At 53.1% G+C, this 15,441-nt stretch overlaps 1 protein-coding gene across 16 annotated transcripts in view; it reads right to left on the bottom strand.

The window, feature by feature from the left end:
* Positions 1-68: 68 nt before the first annotated feature.
* SEC16A (SEC16 homolog A, endoplasmic reticulum export factor) overlaps positions 69-15,441 on the bottom strand; it is a 45,556-nt gene continuing 30,183 nt past the window's right edge. For 8 of the 16 annotated variants that reach the window (XM_055117465.1, XM_034929530.3, XM_034929529.3 and 5 more), the window contains 12 exons: positions 15,021-15,239; positions 14,338-14,420; positions 12,463-12,615; positions 8,332-8,409; positions 8,101-8,157; positions 7,810-7,921; positions 7,468-7,605; positions 7,089-7,183; positions 5,887-5,961; positions 5,298-5,357; positions 4,069-4,146; positions 69-1,789 (listed from right to left, as the gene is read on the bottom strand). In XM_055117465.1, coding sequence (XP_054973440.1) covers positions 1,721-1,789; positions 4,069-4,146; positions 5,298-5,357; positions 5,887-5,961; positions 7,089-7,183; positions 7,468-7,605; positions 7,810-7,921; positions 8,101-8,157; positions 8,332-8,409; positions 12,463-12,615; positions 14,338-14,420; positions 15,021-15,239 — 1,217 coding nt within the window. In that variant the 3' untranslated portion in view covers positions 69-1,720. Of the gene's footprint in view, positions 1,790-4,068; positions 4,147-5,297; positions 5,358-5,886; positions 5,962-7,088; positions 7,184-7,467; positions 7,606-7,809; positions 7,922-8,100; positions 8,158-8,331; positions 8,410-12,462; positions 12,616-14,337; positions 14,421-15,020; positions 15,240-15,441 lie in introns of those variants that run through there. The other 8 variants (XM_063594110.1, XM_034929531.3, XM_034929536.3 and 5 more) reach the window with 4 other exon arrangements.

Genomic DNA, 15,441 nt, shown 5'->3' with positions numbered 1-15,441 from the left:
GCCGAGGCCTGCGGGCACCTGCACTCACTCGCTTCCAGCAAACCAAAGGGAACCACAGGTGAAGGTGCTTGAAGGAGCGCAAAATATTTTATTCAACAATTTGCAATGTAACAATTCTCATTTAGGAAAAATAGCCGCTCCCGCCTGGAGGAAGCTTCTTGAATCAAAAGTCGTGGCAGGCGACCCCAGAACAGCGGGCAGGGCCGACCGGAAGAGGCCCCAGGATTCACACGAGCTGACCGAGGGACAGAGAGGGCTGCCCTGTCACAGGGACTGGCCTTTCTCCAAGTGACAAGGACAAATGGATCCAGCGGGACACGCCAGTGAAACATTTTGGAAAACATCCTGGGTGGTCTGGGCTAAATGATCAAGTGAAACAGAAAGCCAGGAAGGATCTGTGCTAATTCCACATTCTACAATTTCTACACTTAAACTTAAAACACCAAACAGTTTGTATTCCTCCAGCAGAACCTACAGAAATTATCTACTGATTTTTATTAGTATTTAAATCTTTTCTTCAGTCTCTTTAGACTTGACAAGAATACGAAGAGTTTTCAGAACAGTCAGAGAAGCCTTAAAGCTTTGCATCAGTGAGAGGAGGCCCGTCTCTGAGTTGAACAGGGTTGAGTCCACCAGGAGCTACTCAAAAGTCTCAGTGTGGCAAAACTCGGGGCAGAAATACTAAGTTCCAGAGCTGCTGTCAAGAAACTGTGTTAAGATACTCTCCCCAAGTGCTACCAACCTCTGAACCAACGTCCCCCAGGGGAGAAAGTGGGTCATGTGGATTGTACCACGAAAAGTGCTCACGGAAAGTGCAGCCTTTTAGAGAAGTGCATCCAGCTTCCTTAACAGTGAGTCTAACCGTGCTCCTACACACGAAATGAAGCCCAAATCAAACATCACACGGTCAGTTTTCAACCTGGATGACCACCCTGAGCCATCGTGTCAGACAGCCGGCTCTCTGGGGCTCCTTCCCAGTGACTGGGCCACATGGTGGGCAGTCCCCAGCGCTTTGGGTACACAAAATCACCCATGGTCCTCATCAGGCCACAGAAAGTAAAGTGAGGCTGGAAACGTCTTTGCAACAGGAAAGAAATTCACTGCAGTAACTAGGGCCTCTCTCAAAAACCGTGAACTAATGCCGAAGGAACCCCACGGCTCCTCGGAGGCGCTGATTGAGAACACAGCGCCCTCCACTCATTCAGCCAGGTTCAAACACGGCGAGGGCCCAGATGGTGCAGAGCAGGGGTTGGGGTCTGCCTCAGTCACCCTCTCTTTGCTCCCAGCACCTTAAAGGAAGCGCGGGACTCACTGGGCAGTGACTCACAGCTGGGCTTGGAGAGGCCCTGGTTACTACCGACCATGTGGCTCTCCTGTGGCAGAGACAGCTCCAGCTTCACTGAATGAACATTCTTAAATGACCAGGAATACTATATCCTTAAATCATCCTAAATGACTAGGAAAGTCACATCATTCTTTTCGGCAAACAATTCTGAGTCAAAGATTCAGTCTTTCCATCCAGAATCTGAAAGGATGGTGGAATTAATTTTCAAAATAATTCATTACGATGGGCGGTGAGGAGGGAGGCACAGTGTGCGACCAGCTCTGAGTCACTGCTGTGTCTCCCTGGGGGCGGGACGGAGATCGCGGAGGTCGGTCGGGTTCTTCGGGGAGAACAGCAGCGTCAGGGCTCCAAGTGCAAGTTCACAGCAGGGCAAGCCTAGTTCAGCACCAGGTGCTTCCTCTGGCCAATCCTCCCTAGCCTTGAGCTCCCGGAGGTGGCGCAGGCCTGGAATGAAATCAACAGCATGACCTCTGCATGCCTGCCCCCAGGGTGGGCAGTGCTCGGGTGCAGCGTGGCAGGGGCTGGTCCACATAATGAACCACACGGGCCATTGGCGCTGACAAGCTGAAGGCTTCGTTTTTGTTTCCAAAAGCCTCTGGAAACTGACAAGTCAGTGCCAAGTCCTGGGCTCCCTTGAAAGCACTGCGTCCTTAACCATCAATGTTTACTGTGAGGGTGGCCAGGAGGTGCCGTGGTTTCGTCAGGGCCATGAGACCTGGAGCTGCTCTGCAGAGCCAGCCTGGCTGTCCAGAGTCCAGGGACAAGTGGTGGCCAGGCCTGGCCTACTGCATGGGATGCGGGGACCTCAGTTGCAGACAGCTGGCCAATGCAGGCATCCACTCTTGCTCCCTCGCAAAGCCTCATGGAGGGGAAAGCCAAGGAATTTTTGTAAAGGCACTAACCACATGGTAAAGAGAGCAGGACAACACCAAAATCGACTAGTCTGGATGCTGAAAAGCAGGAGACAGCCAGGGACCAGCTGGGGGGCAGTGGTCCTGGGAGCCTCGGCCTTGTTTGTAAAGGACCAGGGCAGGAGTGCTGGGCCCCAGCCCAGGAAGCCTGCAGTCAAGAGTGTGTAAGGCCGTGAGGGCAGGCTGGGGTGACAATGGGGCTGAATCCCAAGAGGCCCCAGACCTTGGACCCCGCTCAGCTCCCCTACACTGGCAGCCAGTCTATACTCCACAGGCAAGGGAGAGGGGAGGAGAGACGAGGCTGAGGGAGGGAAACCACAGGAAACATTCTAGAACACTCCCCAGCTGAAGGGCATGCAGTCAGGCCCAAGGGGGCTGAGGGTGAAGCCCTGCAGGTCCCAGGGAAACGGACCCTGAAAGGGGCTGCAGGTAGAACGGCCCTGGGGTCTCAGCAACCACAGGCAGCAGGAAACCTAAGGCCACTTGCAGTTCTGAAGAAAGCGACTTTGGCCCAAGAATTCTACCAGCCAGCCAGATAGGCCAGAGGAGAAAGGCAGCTCCAGACGTGAAAGGCATCTCCCAAGTCACCCCGGGACCTTTCTGTCAAGAAGCTACTAGGAAAAAGAAATAAACATACAAAAAAAGCAAGAGCTACCAGAGGATATGTGTCACCAAGACAAACAGAATAACTAAGAAAGGCAGCAATGTAGGATTCCAAAGCTGGGGGACCCACTCCGGGGAGACCCGGGTGCCCGGGCCAAGGGAGGAGAGATCACTCGGCTCAGAGACCACGGGCTCCAGGAGAACAGAATAGCAGACGCGGCAGAGCTGGGGGCTGAATGAGGGATACACAAGTAGAAAGCCAAGCACACTTTACAAACCACAACCTAGGAAAAGGCAAAGCGAATGCAGGAGCACGGAGGGCCTGGTGTCCACACAGAGCTCCACATGGGAGCACGGCGGGCCTGGTGTCCACACAGCCCTACATGGGAGCACAGAGGGCCTGGTGTCCACACAGAGCTCCACACGGGAGCACGGAGGGCCTGGTGTCCACGCAGCCCCACACGGGAGCACGGCGGGCCTGGTGTCCACACAGAGCTCCACACGGGAGCACGGCGGGCCTGGTGTCCACACAGAGCTCCACAGGGGAGCACAGAGGGCCTGGTGTCCACACAGAGCTCCACACGGGAGCACAGCGGGCCTGGTGTCCACACAGCCCTACATGGGAGCACAGAGGGCCTGGTGTCCACACAGAGCTCCACACGGGAGCACGGAGGGCCTGGTGTCCACACAGAGGGAGAAATGGCAGCCGGGGAGGGCCCAACCTGGCTCCTCACAGTGCCCTGTGGACTGCCACCCAGTAGGTGTGCAACTTTCATTCAGAAAAGAGAAGCTGGGCACGGTGGCTCAAGCCTGTAATCCCAGTGCCTTGGGAAGCCGAGGTGGGAAGATCGCTTGAGCCTAGTAGTTCAAGACCAGCCTAGGCAACAAGGTGAGACCGTCTCTACAAAACATAAAAAATTTGCCAGGTGTGCTGACCGTGCCTGTAGTCCCAGCTACTCAGGAGGCTGAGGCAGGAGGATTGCTTCAGCCCAGGAAGTTATGGCTGCAGTGAGCTGAGATCAGAGATCGCACCACTGCACTCCAGCCTGGGCAACAGAGCAAGACCCTGTCTCAATAAATAAATAAATATATATTTTTAAAAAGAAGGAAAAAGAGGATCTAGGGCAGAAAGCTGCCATCACTGAGCAGCAGGGTCAGGTCGTCAGTGGGTGTGTTAGGGTCTCGTAGGGAAAGGTAGGAGTCACTCACCTGTGCCAGCTGAGCAGGGTTGTAGAAGGGCACAGCCCCGCTGGGAGGGCCCCCTGCAGCAGGGAGGTCGCCAGGAGCCTGAGAAGCACAGAGAAGTCACCTCAGCAGGGCTGTGCTGCACAGCAGCTGTCACTTCAAGTGCAGATAAAGACACCGCTTCTAGGTGGGATTTACAGTACTTTTACATAAGCTACAGAAGCAGATCCAAGACACTTCTTGCAACACTGGATTTAGTTATTTAATGGTTCAGAGAAAAATGGTGAAAATCAAAGCAACGTGCAGAGCCAATGTTTTAAGCACCGGAACATGCAATGGGAAGGTGCACACAGCACTGAGGTGGCACCGAGCGTGCGAGGTGGTGAGGAGGTGCCCACGGCTGCAGCTCTAAGGCTCCAGCCATGACACGAGGCCCAGGGCTCTCATTTGCAGGCGGAAGGGTCGCTGCAAGCCTTTCTGCTGAGCCACGGCTGCAGCTGGTGCCGGGACAGGCAGAAGATGAAGCGTTCGTTCACCTCCCTCCCACATTGGCCGCAGGACACCGTCACTGCTGCACCCGCCCCGGCCTCAAACCAACGTTCTCATGCTTGATCAGAAAGGAGCAATCTTCCTTCCAAAGGAGAGCATCCTGACCGGGGAAACACTCACTCGGCGAGGCCACGACCCAGGCCCGTCATTGGAAAAACCAATTTGGAAAGAGCAAAATGACAGAACCCACTCATTGACTAGGACACCTCAGGGTCGATCCAGTCGCCCCATGTATGTGGAGACTTAACAGCAAAACCCCCTTTAAGGCCATTTAAAGGAACACTGCTGTAATCTCAGCACTTTGGGAGGCTGAGGCGGGCGGATCACCTGAGGTTGGGACCAGCCTGACCAACATGGAGAAACCCCGTCTCTACTAAAAATACAAAATTAGCTGGGCGTGGTGGCTCATGCCTGTAATCCCAGCTACTCAGGAAGGCCGAGACAGGAGGATGGCTTGAACCCAGGAGGTGGAGGTGGCGGTGAGCTGAGATCACACCATTGCATTCCAGCCTGGGCAACAAGAGCGAAACTCCGTCTCAAAAAAAAAAAAAAAAGGAACCCTGTACCCTTGGTCACGTGACGCTGAGGGAGACAACGGGCGAGGTTAGTGGCAAAGCGCACGTGGCGAACCGGCACCGCGTGCTCAGGAACACAGGCGGCACACGCCAGCTCTCATGTTAGTGAGGACCACCAGCCGCAGGTACCTGATTAAAATGCTGGCTCACTTCACGTGATAATGAACTCATTGAACTACAGCGCGAAAGCTACAAAACAGCAAGAACACACACAAAACACGGACAAAAGTCAACATGCGCGTCACTGTCCAATCCAAGCCGTCAGTTCCATTTCAAAAGCTTTGTGATGCCATTAGAATCAACATAACTCAAAAGGGAAAAAAAGCCAGTGTTAGCTTAAGATTCCTGTCTTAATGTAAAGCTGTTATCCCGAAACAACCATTAGCTTAGGGGAGGGCTGGGAGGAAAAGTCCAGCCTCGGCCTAAGCCAGCTTCACCTCCTGACACCTCACAATTCAAGACAATTCCCGTGCTGTTGAGGGGAGAGGACCGGGACTGAGGCGACAACTCAAACCCCCTGCACCCCTCCTGGAGCTCCCAAACAGTTTTGTTAAAACAAGTGCAATTTTTTCCCCCAGGAACACCACCTTCAAGGTGCTCTTGTTTCTAAACTGCCTCTTCCTACCCAGTACCGCCCTCCATAAAGGAAGAGGCGCCTGGACAGTGAGCTGCTGGGGAGGCCTGGGCTGCGGGGGGCCCTGGCGTCGGCACTCCTTACCTCTCCTCCCTGGGAACCCTCAGGCCTGGAGGAGGGGAGTTCAGAGCCAGGGAGTGACGCTGCAGAGCTTAAAACCTGCCGAGGAAAAGAAGAATTGCAGCAACCAAATCCCAGGGAATTTAAGTCTCTCACACCAGGCCGAAAAAATATGAAACTGTTCTGGCCTAGGTTACAAACGCCCTCTTCCACGTAAAGTGCTCCTCAGAGAGAAGTGAAAAGTGTCTCACACGTGGGTCCAGCCACACAACCCTGTTGGCTCTAGACCCCTGCAGCTCTCTACCAGGTGCCTGTGTGTGCCCATGACAGGCTTGCAATCTGGGGCTACTGTTATTCCCATTTTACAGAGGGGAAAACTGAGGCTTAGACAGGTGAGTGACTGCCCCATGCTTTACACAGCTGATGAATGGAGAACAGGATTAGGCCCAGGCCTGTCCCACCGTACAGAGTGCAGTCTGAGCTGGTTTTTTTTTTGAGATGGAGTCTCGCTCTGTCGCCCGGGATGGAGTGCAATGGCGCAATCTCAGCTCACTGCAACCTCTGCCTCCTGGGTCCAAGCGATTCTTCTGCCTCAGCCTTCTGAGTAGCTGGGATTACAGGCACCCGCCACCACACCCAGGTAAATTTTGTTTTTTTTTTAGTAGAGACGGGGTTTCACCACGTTGGCCAGGCTGGTCTCGAACTCCTGACCTCAGGTGACCCGCCCAGCTCAGCCTCCCAAAGAGCTGGGATTACAGGCATCAGCCACCACTCCCGACTGGTCTGAGCTGTTCTACTTCACATGGGAGTCATTTGGTTTTTGTTTTTGTTTTTTGGATGAAAATATACTTAACTTTTATTATCGGTAGGTAATTTCTCTGTAACTTAGAGTAATTAATTTTATTTTTTCCAATTTTAAAAATTGTAAAATATACATACCGTAAAATTTGCCACTTTAATCATTTTTAAGTTTTAAGCACATTCACCGTGCTGAGCAACCATCACCGCCACTATCCCCAGATCTCCGTCTTCCCAAACAGCTCTGTCCCGCCCGGCACCCTGCATTCTACCTTCCGTCTGTACCATACATAAGTGTGAGGCGTTTAAGGCGGAACACTCTGCGTGCACATTGGATATTGACTTGCAGAAGGCAAGGCCCTGTCTGGCAGGATGGGGAGGTGCCTCCTCACTGGGTACCTTTCCCCTTTCCCACTGTACCCGCTCACCTTGGGCTCTGGGGCAGGCTCTGGATTGGCGAGGCCCCTAGCTGCTGCAGGCCCTTCCCTGCCAGTCCTGTCTGGAAGCTGTGGTTCTTCTGCATCTGGGGATGAGAGAGTGAGGAGGCCATCATTCCGTCCAGAATGTCCCTGGGGTCTCACTGAAGACACTCCGAGAGGAAGAGAGTTTCACGCTGCACACGCGGCACACGCGGCACACTCATGCAGAAACAGGCAAATAAAAAAAAACCACAAACCAACCCCAGGCTCTCTGCATGCTGGCCAGGTCATTCTTTTAACGGGAGATTTAGGAGAGACTCATAGAAAGAGGATCAAAGGTCAGGAGACTGGGGGCTGACCTGGAGGGGCTGGTGCTCGTGCTACCTACCTGGGGTTGGCACGAACAAGTTAGAAGGAATTGGGAGTGGCGCGAGTGGAGCGACAAAGTCCGCAGGAGCGAGCGCCGGCTCACTCCGCTGGGTCCCGCTTGGGTTCAGGACGTCAACGTAGCGAGCTCTGGTTCCTGCTGCAAAGGGGAGGGAAGCAAATTGAGGTGAACGCGCCAGGTGGCCTCCAGCTTCCAAACGCTCTGCGCTCACTGTGTCAGAGGAAAAGCACGCAGGGACGTGCGGGAAGCCACCTCCTCCCCATGCACAACAGCTACACGTTGGCCTCTCTCTCTGGGACAGTTAATCGTTCAAGCAAGCTCCCACTCCAAGGCCACCCTTACCTGCTCTTCTAGAGTACATGTTCACGGGGGCTCCAGGAGGCCCTGGGAGGGCAGGCGGGGCAGCTTGCACAGTCTTGGGCATCGAGGTTGGAGGTGGGGGCGGGGCTTTCTTCTGCAGAGGGAAACACAGCTTCAGACACCCACTGTGTGCACAGAAACCCACTGGGATGGCACAGTCAGGAGGCTCCAAAAGGGGCAACAGCCACCCAAATATCACAGGGCCACATGAGGCTGTTCCCTCCACTCACACCTCACACCTCACACCCAACAGGAACTAGAATGACAATTTACCTCCTCTTCTGGCTCATTTAAATTCACCCACTGGTTTTTCTTTTCATCCCAAACAATCTGCCAAGATTTTAAAAAGAAAAAAGGTCAGCAGACTGAACCTAAATAGAATTAGAATCTGATTAATGATGACACTTCAAAACTTCAGGAAACACCTACTCAGGTCTGCTCTGAAAGTGACAGAAAAATCATTACAATTCCTCGGACGTCCCGTGCGTATTTGACAGCACTCACCGATTTGTTCTTGTCATCTGGCAAATAAGCTTCTGTCTTTTTCTTTCCAGGTAGCCAACGAAAGAACCAGGATTCACCCTAAATATAAAAAACACGAGAACAACTTTGAAAACATTATGTTCCATGAAATAAGCCAGGGCAAAAAGACAAATTCTACATGACCCACTTCTGTGAGGCCCCAGAGTCGCCAGATCCACAGAGACACCAGGAGAATGGAGGTGGGAGCAGATCCACAGAGACACCAGGAGGATGGAGGTGGGGAGCAGATCCACAGAGACACCAGGAGGATGGAGGTGGGGAGCAGATCCACAGAGACACCAGGAGGATGGAGGTGGGGGGCAGATCCAGAGACACCAGGAGGATGGAGGTGGGGAGCAGATCCACAGAGACACCAGGAGGATGGAGGTGGGGGGCAGATCCAGAGACACCAGGAGGATGGAGGTGGGGAGCAGATCCACAGAGACACCAGGAGGATGGAGGTGGGGGGCAGATCCACAGAGACACCAGGAGGATGGAGGTGGGAGTAGATCCACAGACACACCAGGAGGATGGAGGTGGGGGGCAGATCCACAGAGACACCAGGAGGATGGAGGTGGGAGCAGATCCACAGAGACACCAGGAAGATGGAGGTGGGGGGCAGATCCACAGAGACATCAGGAGGATGGAGGTGGGAGGCAGATCCACAGAGACACCAGGAGGATGGAGGTGGGAGCAGATCCACAGAGACACCAGGAGGATGGAGGTGGGGGGCAGATCCACAGAGACACCAGGAGGATGGAGGTGGGAGCAGATCCACAGAGACACCAGGAGGATGGAGGTGGGGGGCAGATCCAGAGACACCAGGAGGATGGAGGTGGGGAGCAGATCCACAGAGACACCAGGAGGATGGAGGTGGGGGGCAGATCCAGAGACACCAGGAGGATGGAGGTGGGGAGCAGATCCACAGAGACACCAGGAGGATGGAGGTGGGGGGCAGATCCACAGAGACACCAGGAGGATGGAGGTGGGAGTAGATCCACAGACACACCAGGAGGATGGAGGTGGGGGGCAGATCCACAGAGACACCAGGAGGATGGAGGTGGGGAGCAGATCCACAGAGACACCAGGATGATGGAGGTGGGGGGCAGATCCACAGAGACATCAGGAGGATGGAGGTGGGAGGCAGATCCACAGAGACACCAGGAGGATGGAGGTGGGAGCAGATCCACAGAGACACCAGGAGGATGGAGGTGGGGGGCAGATCCACAGAGACACCAGGAGGATGGAGGTGGGAGCAGATCCACAGAGACACCAGGAGGATGGAGGTGGGAGCAGATCCACAGAGACACCAGGAGGATGGAGGTGGGGAGCAGATCCATAGAGACACCAGGATGGAGGTGGGGAGCAGATCCAGAGAGACACCAGGAGGATGGAGGTGGGGAGCAGATCCACAGAGACACCAGGAGGATGGAGGTGGGGAGCAGATCCACAGAGACACCAGGAGGATGGAGGTGGGGAGCAGATCCAGAGACACCAGGAGGATGGAGGTGGGGGTCAGATCCACAGAGACACCAGGAGGATGGAGGTGGGAGCAGATCCACAGAGACACCAGGAGGATGGAGGTGGGAGCAGATCCACAGAGACACCAGGAGGATGGAGGTGGGGGGCAGATCCACAGAGACACCAGGAGGATGGAGGTGGGAGCAGATCCAGAGACACCAGGAGGATGGAGGTGGGGAGCAGATCCAGAGACACCAGGAGGATGGAGGTGGGGGGGAACCGGGAGTTGTTTCGTTTCAAGGAGACAGAGTTTCCGTTTGGGAAGGTGAGACAGTTCTGGAGACGGATGGTGGTGACGGCAACACAACAGTGTGAAAGTACTCGGTGCCACAGAACTGTGCACTCAGAAAATGGTAAAAATGTGCATTTTGTTCTGTGTATTTTACTGTCATTTAAATAGGTCAGAACAGTAACGTGCCTTCAGGAACTTTTTACGTCTAAACACTGACAAAGCTTCCGACATCCTCCCCTTTGAGAAGAGGAAGGCGGGCTGTCCAAGTCAGTGTGTGTCGGAGGCAGACACAGCCCTCTGTGTTTCCCATGTGTGGAGAATTCGGTTATTAGGAAACTTTACTTTATTCTTCACATGATGCACTTCATTTTTGTTTGTTAGTTTTTTGAGACAGAGTCTTGCTCTGTCCCCCAGGCTGGAGTGCAATGGCGCGATCTCGGCGCACTGCAACCTCTGCCTCCCGGGTTCAAGTAGTTCTATGCCTCAACCTCCTGAGTAGCTGGGATTACAGGCGCCCACGACCATGCATGGCTAATTTTTGTATTTTTAGTAGAGATGGGGTTTCACCATCTTGGCCACGCTGATCTTGAACTCCTGACCTCATGATCCGCTCGCCTCAGCATCCCAGAGTGCTGGGGTGACAGGCGTGAGCCGCCGCACCCTGCCTCCCAGAATGCTGGGGTGACAGGCAGGAGTTGCTGCGCCCGGCCTCCCAGAGTGCTGGGGTGACAGGTGTGAGCCGCCATGCCCGGCCTGATGCACTTCACTTCTACTGAAGAAAGAGGAGAAGCCTCAGCAGCTACTACACACCCTCAATTCTATTTCTCTGTGAGTTCTACTGGCCAGACAAGCTGTCCCGGGGAGGCCTGTGATAGCCTGTGCACTGGAAACCTGCTCAAGTATCGTGTTTTATCTCAGAGCTCACACAAATTTGGAATTAAATGTGTGTTTATTTTCAAGACAGCAGCCATAAAAGAAAAATCTGATCATTGAACTTTATTAAAATGAAGAATGATATTTTTCATAAAATACCATTACTAGGCCGGGCATGGTGGCTCACACCTGTAATCTCAGTACTTTGGGAGGCCAAGGCAGGCAGATCACTTGAGGTCAGGAGTTTGAGACCAGCCTGGCCAACATGGTGAAACCCCATCTCTACTAAAAATACAAAAAATTAGCTGGGAGTGGTGGTGGGCACCTGTAATCCCAGCTACGGGAGAGGCTGAGGCAGGAGAATTGCTTGAACCTGGGAGGCGGAGGTTGCAGTGAGCCAAGATCATGCCAATGCACTCCAGCCTGGCTGACAGAGTGAGACCCTGTCTCAAAACAAACAAACAAACAAACAAACAAAAAAACCATTACAAGTAAAAAGGCAATCTACAGATTGGGAGAAGATATCACAATAAATACACCTAACAGAGGACTTATATCCATAATACAGAAAGGACTCCTGCAAGTCCTGAAGAGAACACCATTAAAAATGGAAAGGAAAGCCAGGTGTGGTGGCTACACCTGCAGTCCCAGCTACGAGGCGGGAGGATCACTTGGGCCCAGGAGTTTGAGACCAGCCTGGGCAACATAGTGAGACCCCATCTTTATGGGGAAAAAAAAAAAAACGGATAGAGACTTGAACAAGCACTGACCCAAAAGAGCGGTGAGATGGTAACAGGGACACGAGAAGGTGCCCAGCGTCACACCTCGCTGTGGAGATGCAGAGGAAGACACAATGAGATGTCATCAGCCCCAGCACAATGGCTAAGTTAAAGAACCGGCACCGCCCAGTATTGGTGAAGATGAGGGATATCCAGGGCCCTTGTCCTCTGCTGCAGGATATGTGACTTGGGGCAACCAACCATTTAGGACAACTGCTCAGCAGTGTCTCCTAAAGCTGAACACACGCTCATCCTGCGAGCTAAACCCTCAGCTCCTTGGCACGCACATTCGCCAAGAGACAGGCAAGGAGGCTCCTGGGGCCTGACGGATCCCAGCCCTACACTGAAAGCAGTCCCAAAGTCCACGGCTGGGAGAAAGGATCTGTGAGCCGGCAGCAGGCACACACCACAGTGACAAAGCAGCGGCTGCCGTCTGGTCCCTTGCGGGTGGGTCTGACAGGTAGTGGCCAGAGGCGACCTCTGGGGGCCGGGCTGCGTCCCCATGCTGACCTGGGTGGGCTATTATCCTATTAACTGAAGGCACAAATACACAGACACCCATCATGCCGTGTGCGCTGTAGACACTCGGCTGTTTGTATCAGGAGGCTATTTGCATGTGTGGTGAATTAAGAGGATGGCGCTCTGGGAAGCGTGCCTCCTGCCCAGACCCTCCCGGCCGCCAGGCGCACCGTGGGCAGGCTGTACTACCTTCTTAGGTTCCTTCGTTTCTTTCTTGGCTGCCTGTCCGGGTCTCTTTGTTTCGGGAGCGGGTGAGAAAGCCAGAGGTGGCTGCGTGGGACCCGAGTCGGCACGATCCCACCCTGGGGGGGCCTCCGAGTCTGGCACCGTCCTCGAGGGGGTCTGTCGCAAGGAAATGCAGAACAGGCTCTCCTGGGGCTCCTCACAGGAACCGAAAGAGAGAGGGGGATGCAATTCCCCAGGCGTGTTCCCTAAATACATCACTGAGAGGCCGGATGACTCCGGTGACCAGAGGGAGGCAGGAAGGGGGCTGGGGAGAGCAGCCCCCTGACTGGGCCTCCCAGAGCCTCTACCTGGCCTGACTAGAGAAAAGCCAGCCGCACTTAATAAGCAGCTCCGTCTGGGAGCACTCAGCACTCAGAATGCAAATGCGGGCGTTCGATGGAGATTCCGGGCTGGAAGAAACGGAGTGTGAGCATGCACTGAGGGAAGACTGGCCAGAGGGGGGCGATGGGTGTTCTCAAAGATACAATGATTTTTAAAAATATTTATTCCTGGGTCAAGTCCCAATTTTTAATAGCTCAACCCTCATTTTTACTTTTCCAGGGACACAGTATTTTAAAGGGTAAAACACCTAATGCAAGTTCAAACTATAGCAATCGCCTACTGATGGGATGCCCGTGAAGGGCTGGGTATCTGTAAAGAAGGTTCCAGAATGCGGTCTGTATAAAAGCAACCATCCCTCCTGGTTAGGAGTAGAGCAAACAGAGGAGGTATTTATACCAAACATGTCTAATGAGATAAATCTCACTTTCAGGAAAACCAGTGACAATGTTAGAAATTCTACTGAATTCCAGGACATCCTCTTGTGAGATCAAAAAATTAGAAAAGAAATTCTACTGTAGAAAAAGAGATGGCCGGGCTGGGCGCGGTGGCTCATGCCTGTAATCCCAGCACTTTGGGAGGCTGAGGCGGGTGGATCATGAGGTCAGGAGTTCAAGATCAGCCTGGCCAAGATGGTGAAACCCCATCTCTACTAAAAACACACACAAAAAATGAGCTGGGTGTGGTGGTGGGCGCCTGTAGTCCCAGCTACTCAGGAGGCTGAGGCAGAGAATTGCTTAAACCTGGGAGGCAGAGGATGCAGTGAGCCAAGATCGCACCACTGCACTCCAGGCTGGGCGACAGAGAGAAACTCCATCTCAAAAAAAAAAAAAAAAAAAAAAAAAAAAAAGAGATGGCCAGGTGCAGTGGCTCACACCTTAATCCCAGCACTTTGGGAGGCTGAGGCAGGCAGATCACTTGAGGTCAGGAGTTCGAGACTAGCCTGGCCAACATGGCGAAACCCTGTCTCTACCAAAAAATACAAAAAATTAGCCAGGCATGGTGGCACACACCTGTAGTCCCAGCTACTTGGGAGGCTGAGGCACAGAACTGCTTGAACCCAGGAGATGGAGGTTGCAGTGAGCCGAGATCGCACCACTGCACTCAAGCCTGGGCGACAGAGCAAGAATCTGTCTCAAAAAAAAAAACAAAAAAAAAAAAAAGAAGAAGAGATGTAGAAATCAGAGAAGGTACCCATTTTGGAAGAATTAAAATTAATAAGGGGATTTCATGATATTTGGGTATTTCTTCTACTTAAAGTAACTGTTTTTACGCTACTGAATTCTCTCTTCCCCATCTTTCCCTACCAGTGTTTTCACCAACTCTTCATATTTTAAGGATGAAAGCTATTTAGAAGCACTTTCACTTTAAGAAACAATTTTAGAAACAATTTCATAGTCCTCACTACCATCATCCTACTTACAACTCAACAAGGAGTCTGGGTGCCCACTCGATGAACTTTATGGAAAACAAATAGTTTAAGAAAATGTGACAAAGTACCAGATTAGCAAATTTTCCATCAAAATTTTCTTCGCTTAGCTCGGAAAGTGAGTTTCCAACAGGCGCCTCCTGCGGCACTATCCCTGTCAATGGGAAAGAGAGCAACTATGATCTCAGTCACAAGAAGGCGGGACGTGTGTGTGGCACACAGATCAACAGGCACACCACCTTCCCACCCAGCTACCGCCACACCAGCATGATCTGCAGAAACCAAGGCTGAACATCTTCCCACATGTGTGCACGCTCTTTTATTTTTAAAACTAGGCCTATGTTTTGCTTTGTCCATATACACACATGTAGACATAGGCACAGACCAGGGACAAGATCCACCAAATCGAGTTCCAGACAGAAGTTCATGACCTGCCCCTGTGCATCTCACCAGGCGTCCAGCAGGGCCGTCTAAAGACAGACCCCAGGAGACCCACGGCCACCATGCCCTGCCCCAATGGCCATTTAAGCTTCACAACAAAAAGCCAAGTTACAAAAGGAACTGGCATTAACACTGCTGTTGTAGTGAGACTCTGAACCCATCCAGTCTATAACTTCCAGAATTTCTGGTCTACGTTAAGACAAGTAATGTAAGTTGTTTCAAGCTCAAATAACTTCAATCTCTTCCACCAATCCCCACAAACACCACACCCCATGCTGCTTCTGCTCTCGAGACAGCATCTCTGCAGCCCCACCTGGGTCTGGGCTCCTGGCTTCCTGGAGCAAGTGTCTCCTTTCCTGCAGAGGTGGCACACCAGGTGGGAGGCCAGGCCCGGAGGGCTCCGGGAAGCCAAGTGCAGGCCCTGGGGTCACACAGCCAGGACCCGGCTCCAGGGGCCCCGGGGGCAGTGGCACTGGGAACATCGGCACCCTGGCAGGACTAGCCAATGGGCCGTCAGGGAGCGTCTGCGGAGCTGCATGGGAACGGTGGAGAAGAGGTCTGGGGTTACTGAGGGTAGCTTGAGTCACTGGAAGGAGCTGACACTCGACGTGTTTATGACAAGTTATTTTGTACAGCCCCGTTTCTTTTATAAGGGAGGTCCAACAGAGCAGAAAGCCTGAAGCCACCACCCCACCGCACCATCCGTGGTTTGCAGAAAAGCAGAGTATCCGCTT

This window comes from Pan paniscus, chromosome 11, assembly GCF_029289425.2.
Source record: "Pan paniscus chromosome 11, NHGRI_mPanPan1-v2.0_pri, whole genome shotgun sequence".
Classification (NCBI taxonomy): domain Eukaryota; kingdom Metazoa; phylum Chordata; class Mammalia; order Primates; family Hominidae; genus Pan; species Pan paniscus.
This window is presented reverse-complemented; position numbering and strand designations above follow the sequence as displayed.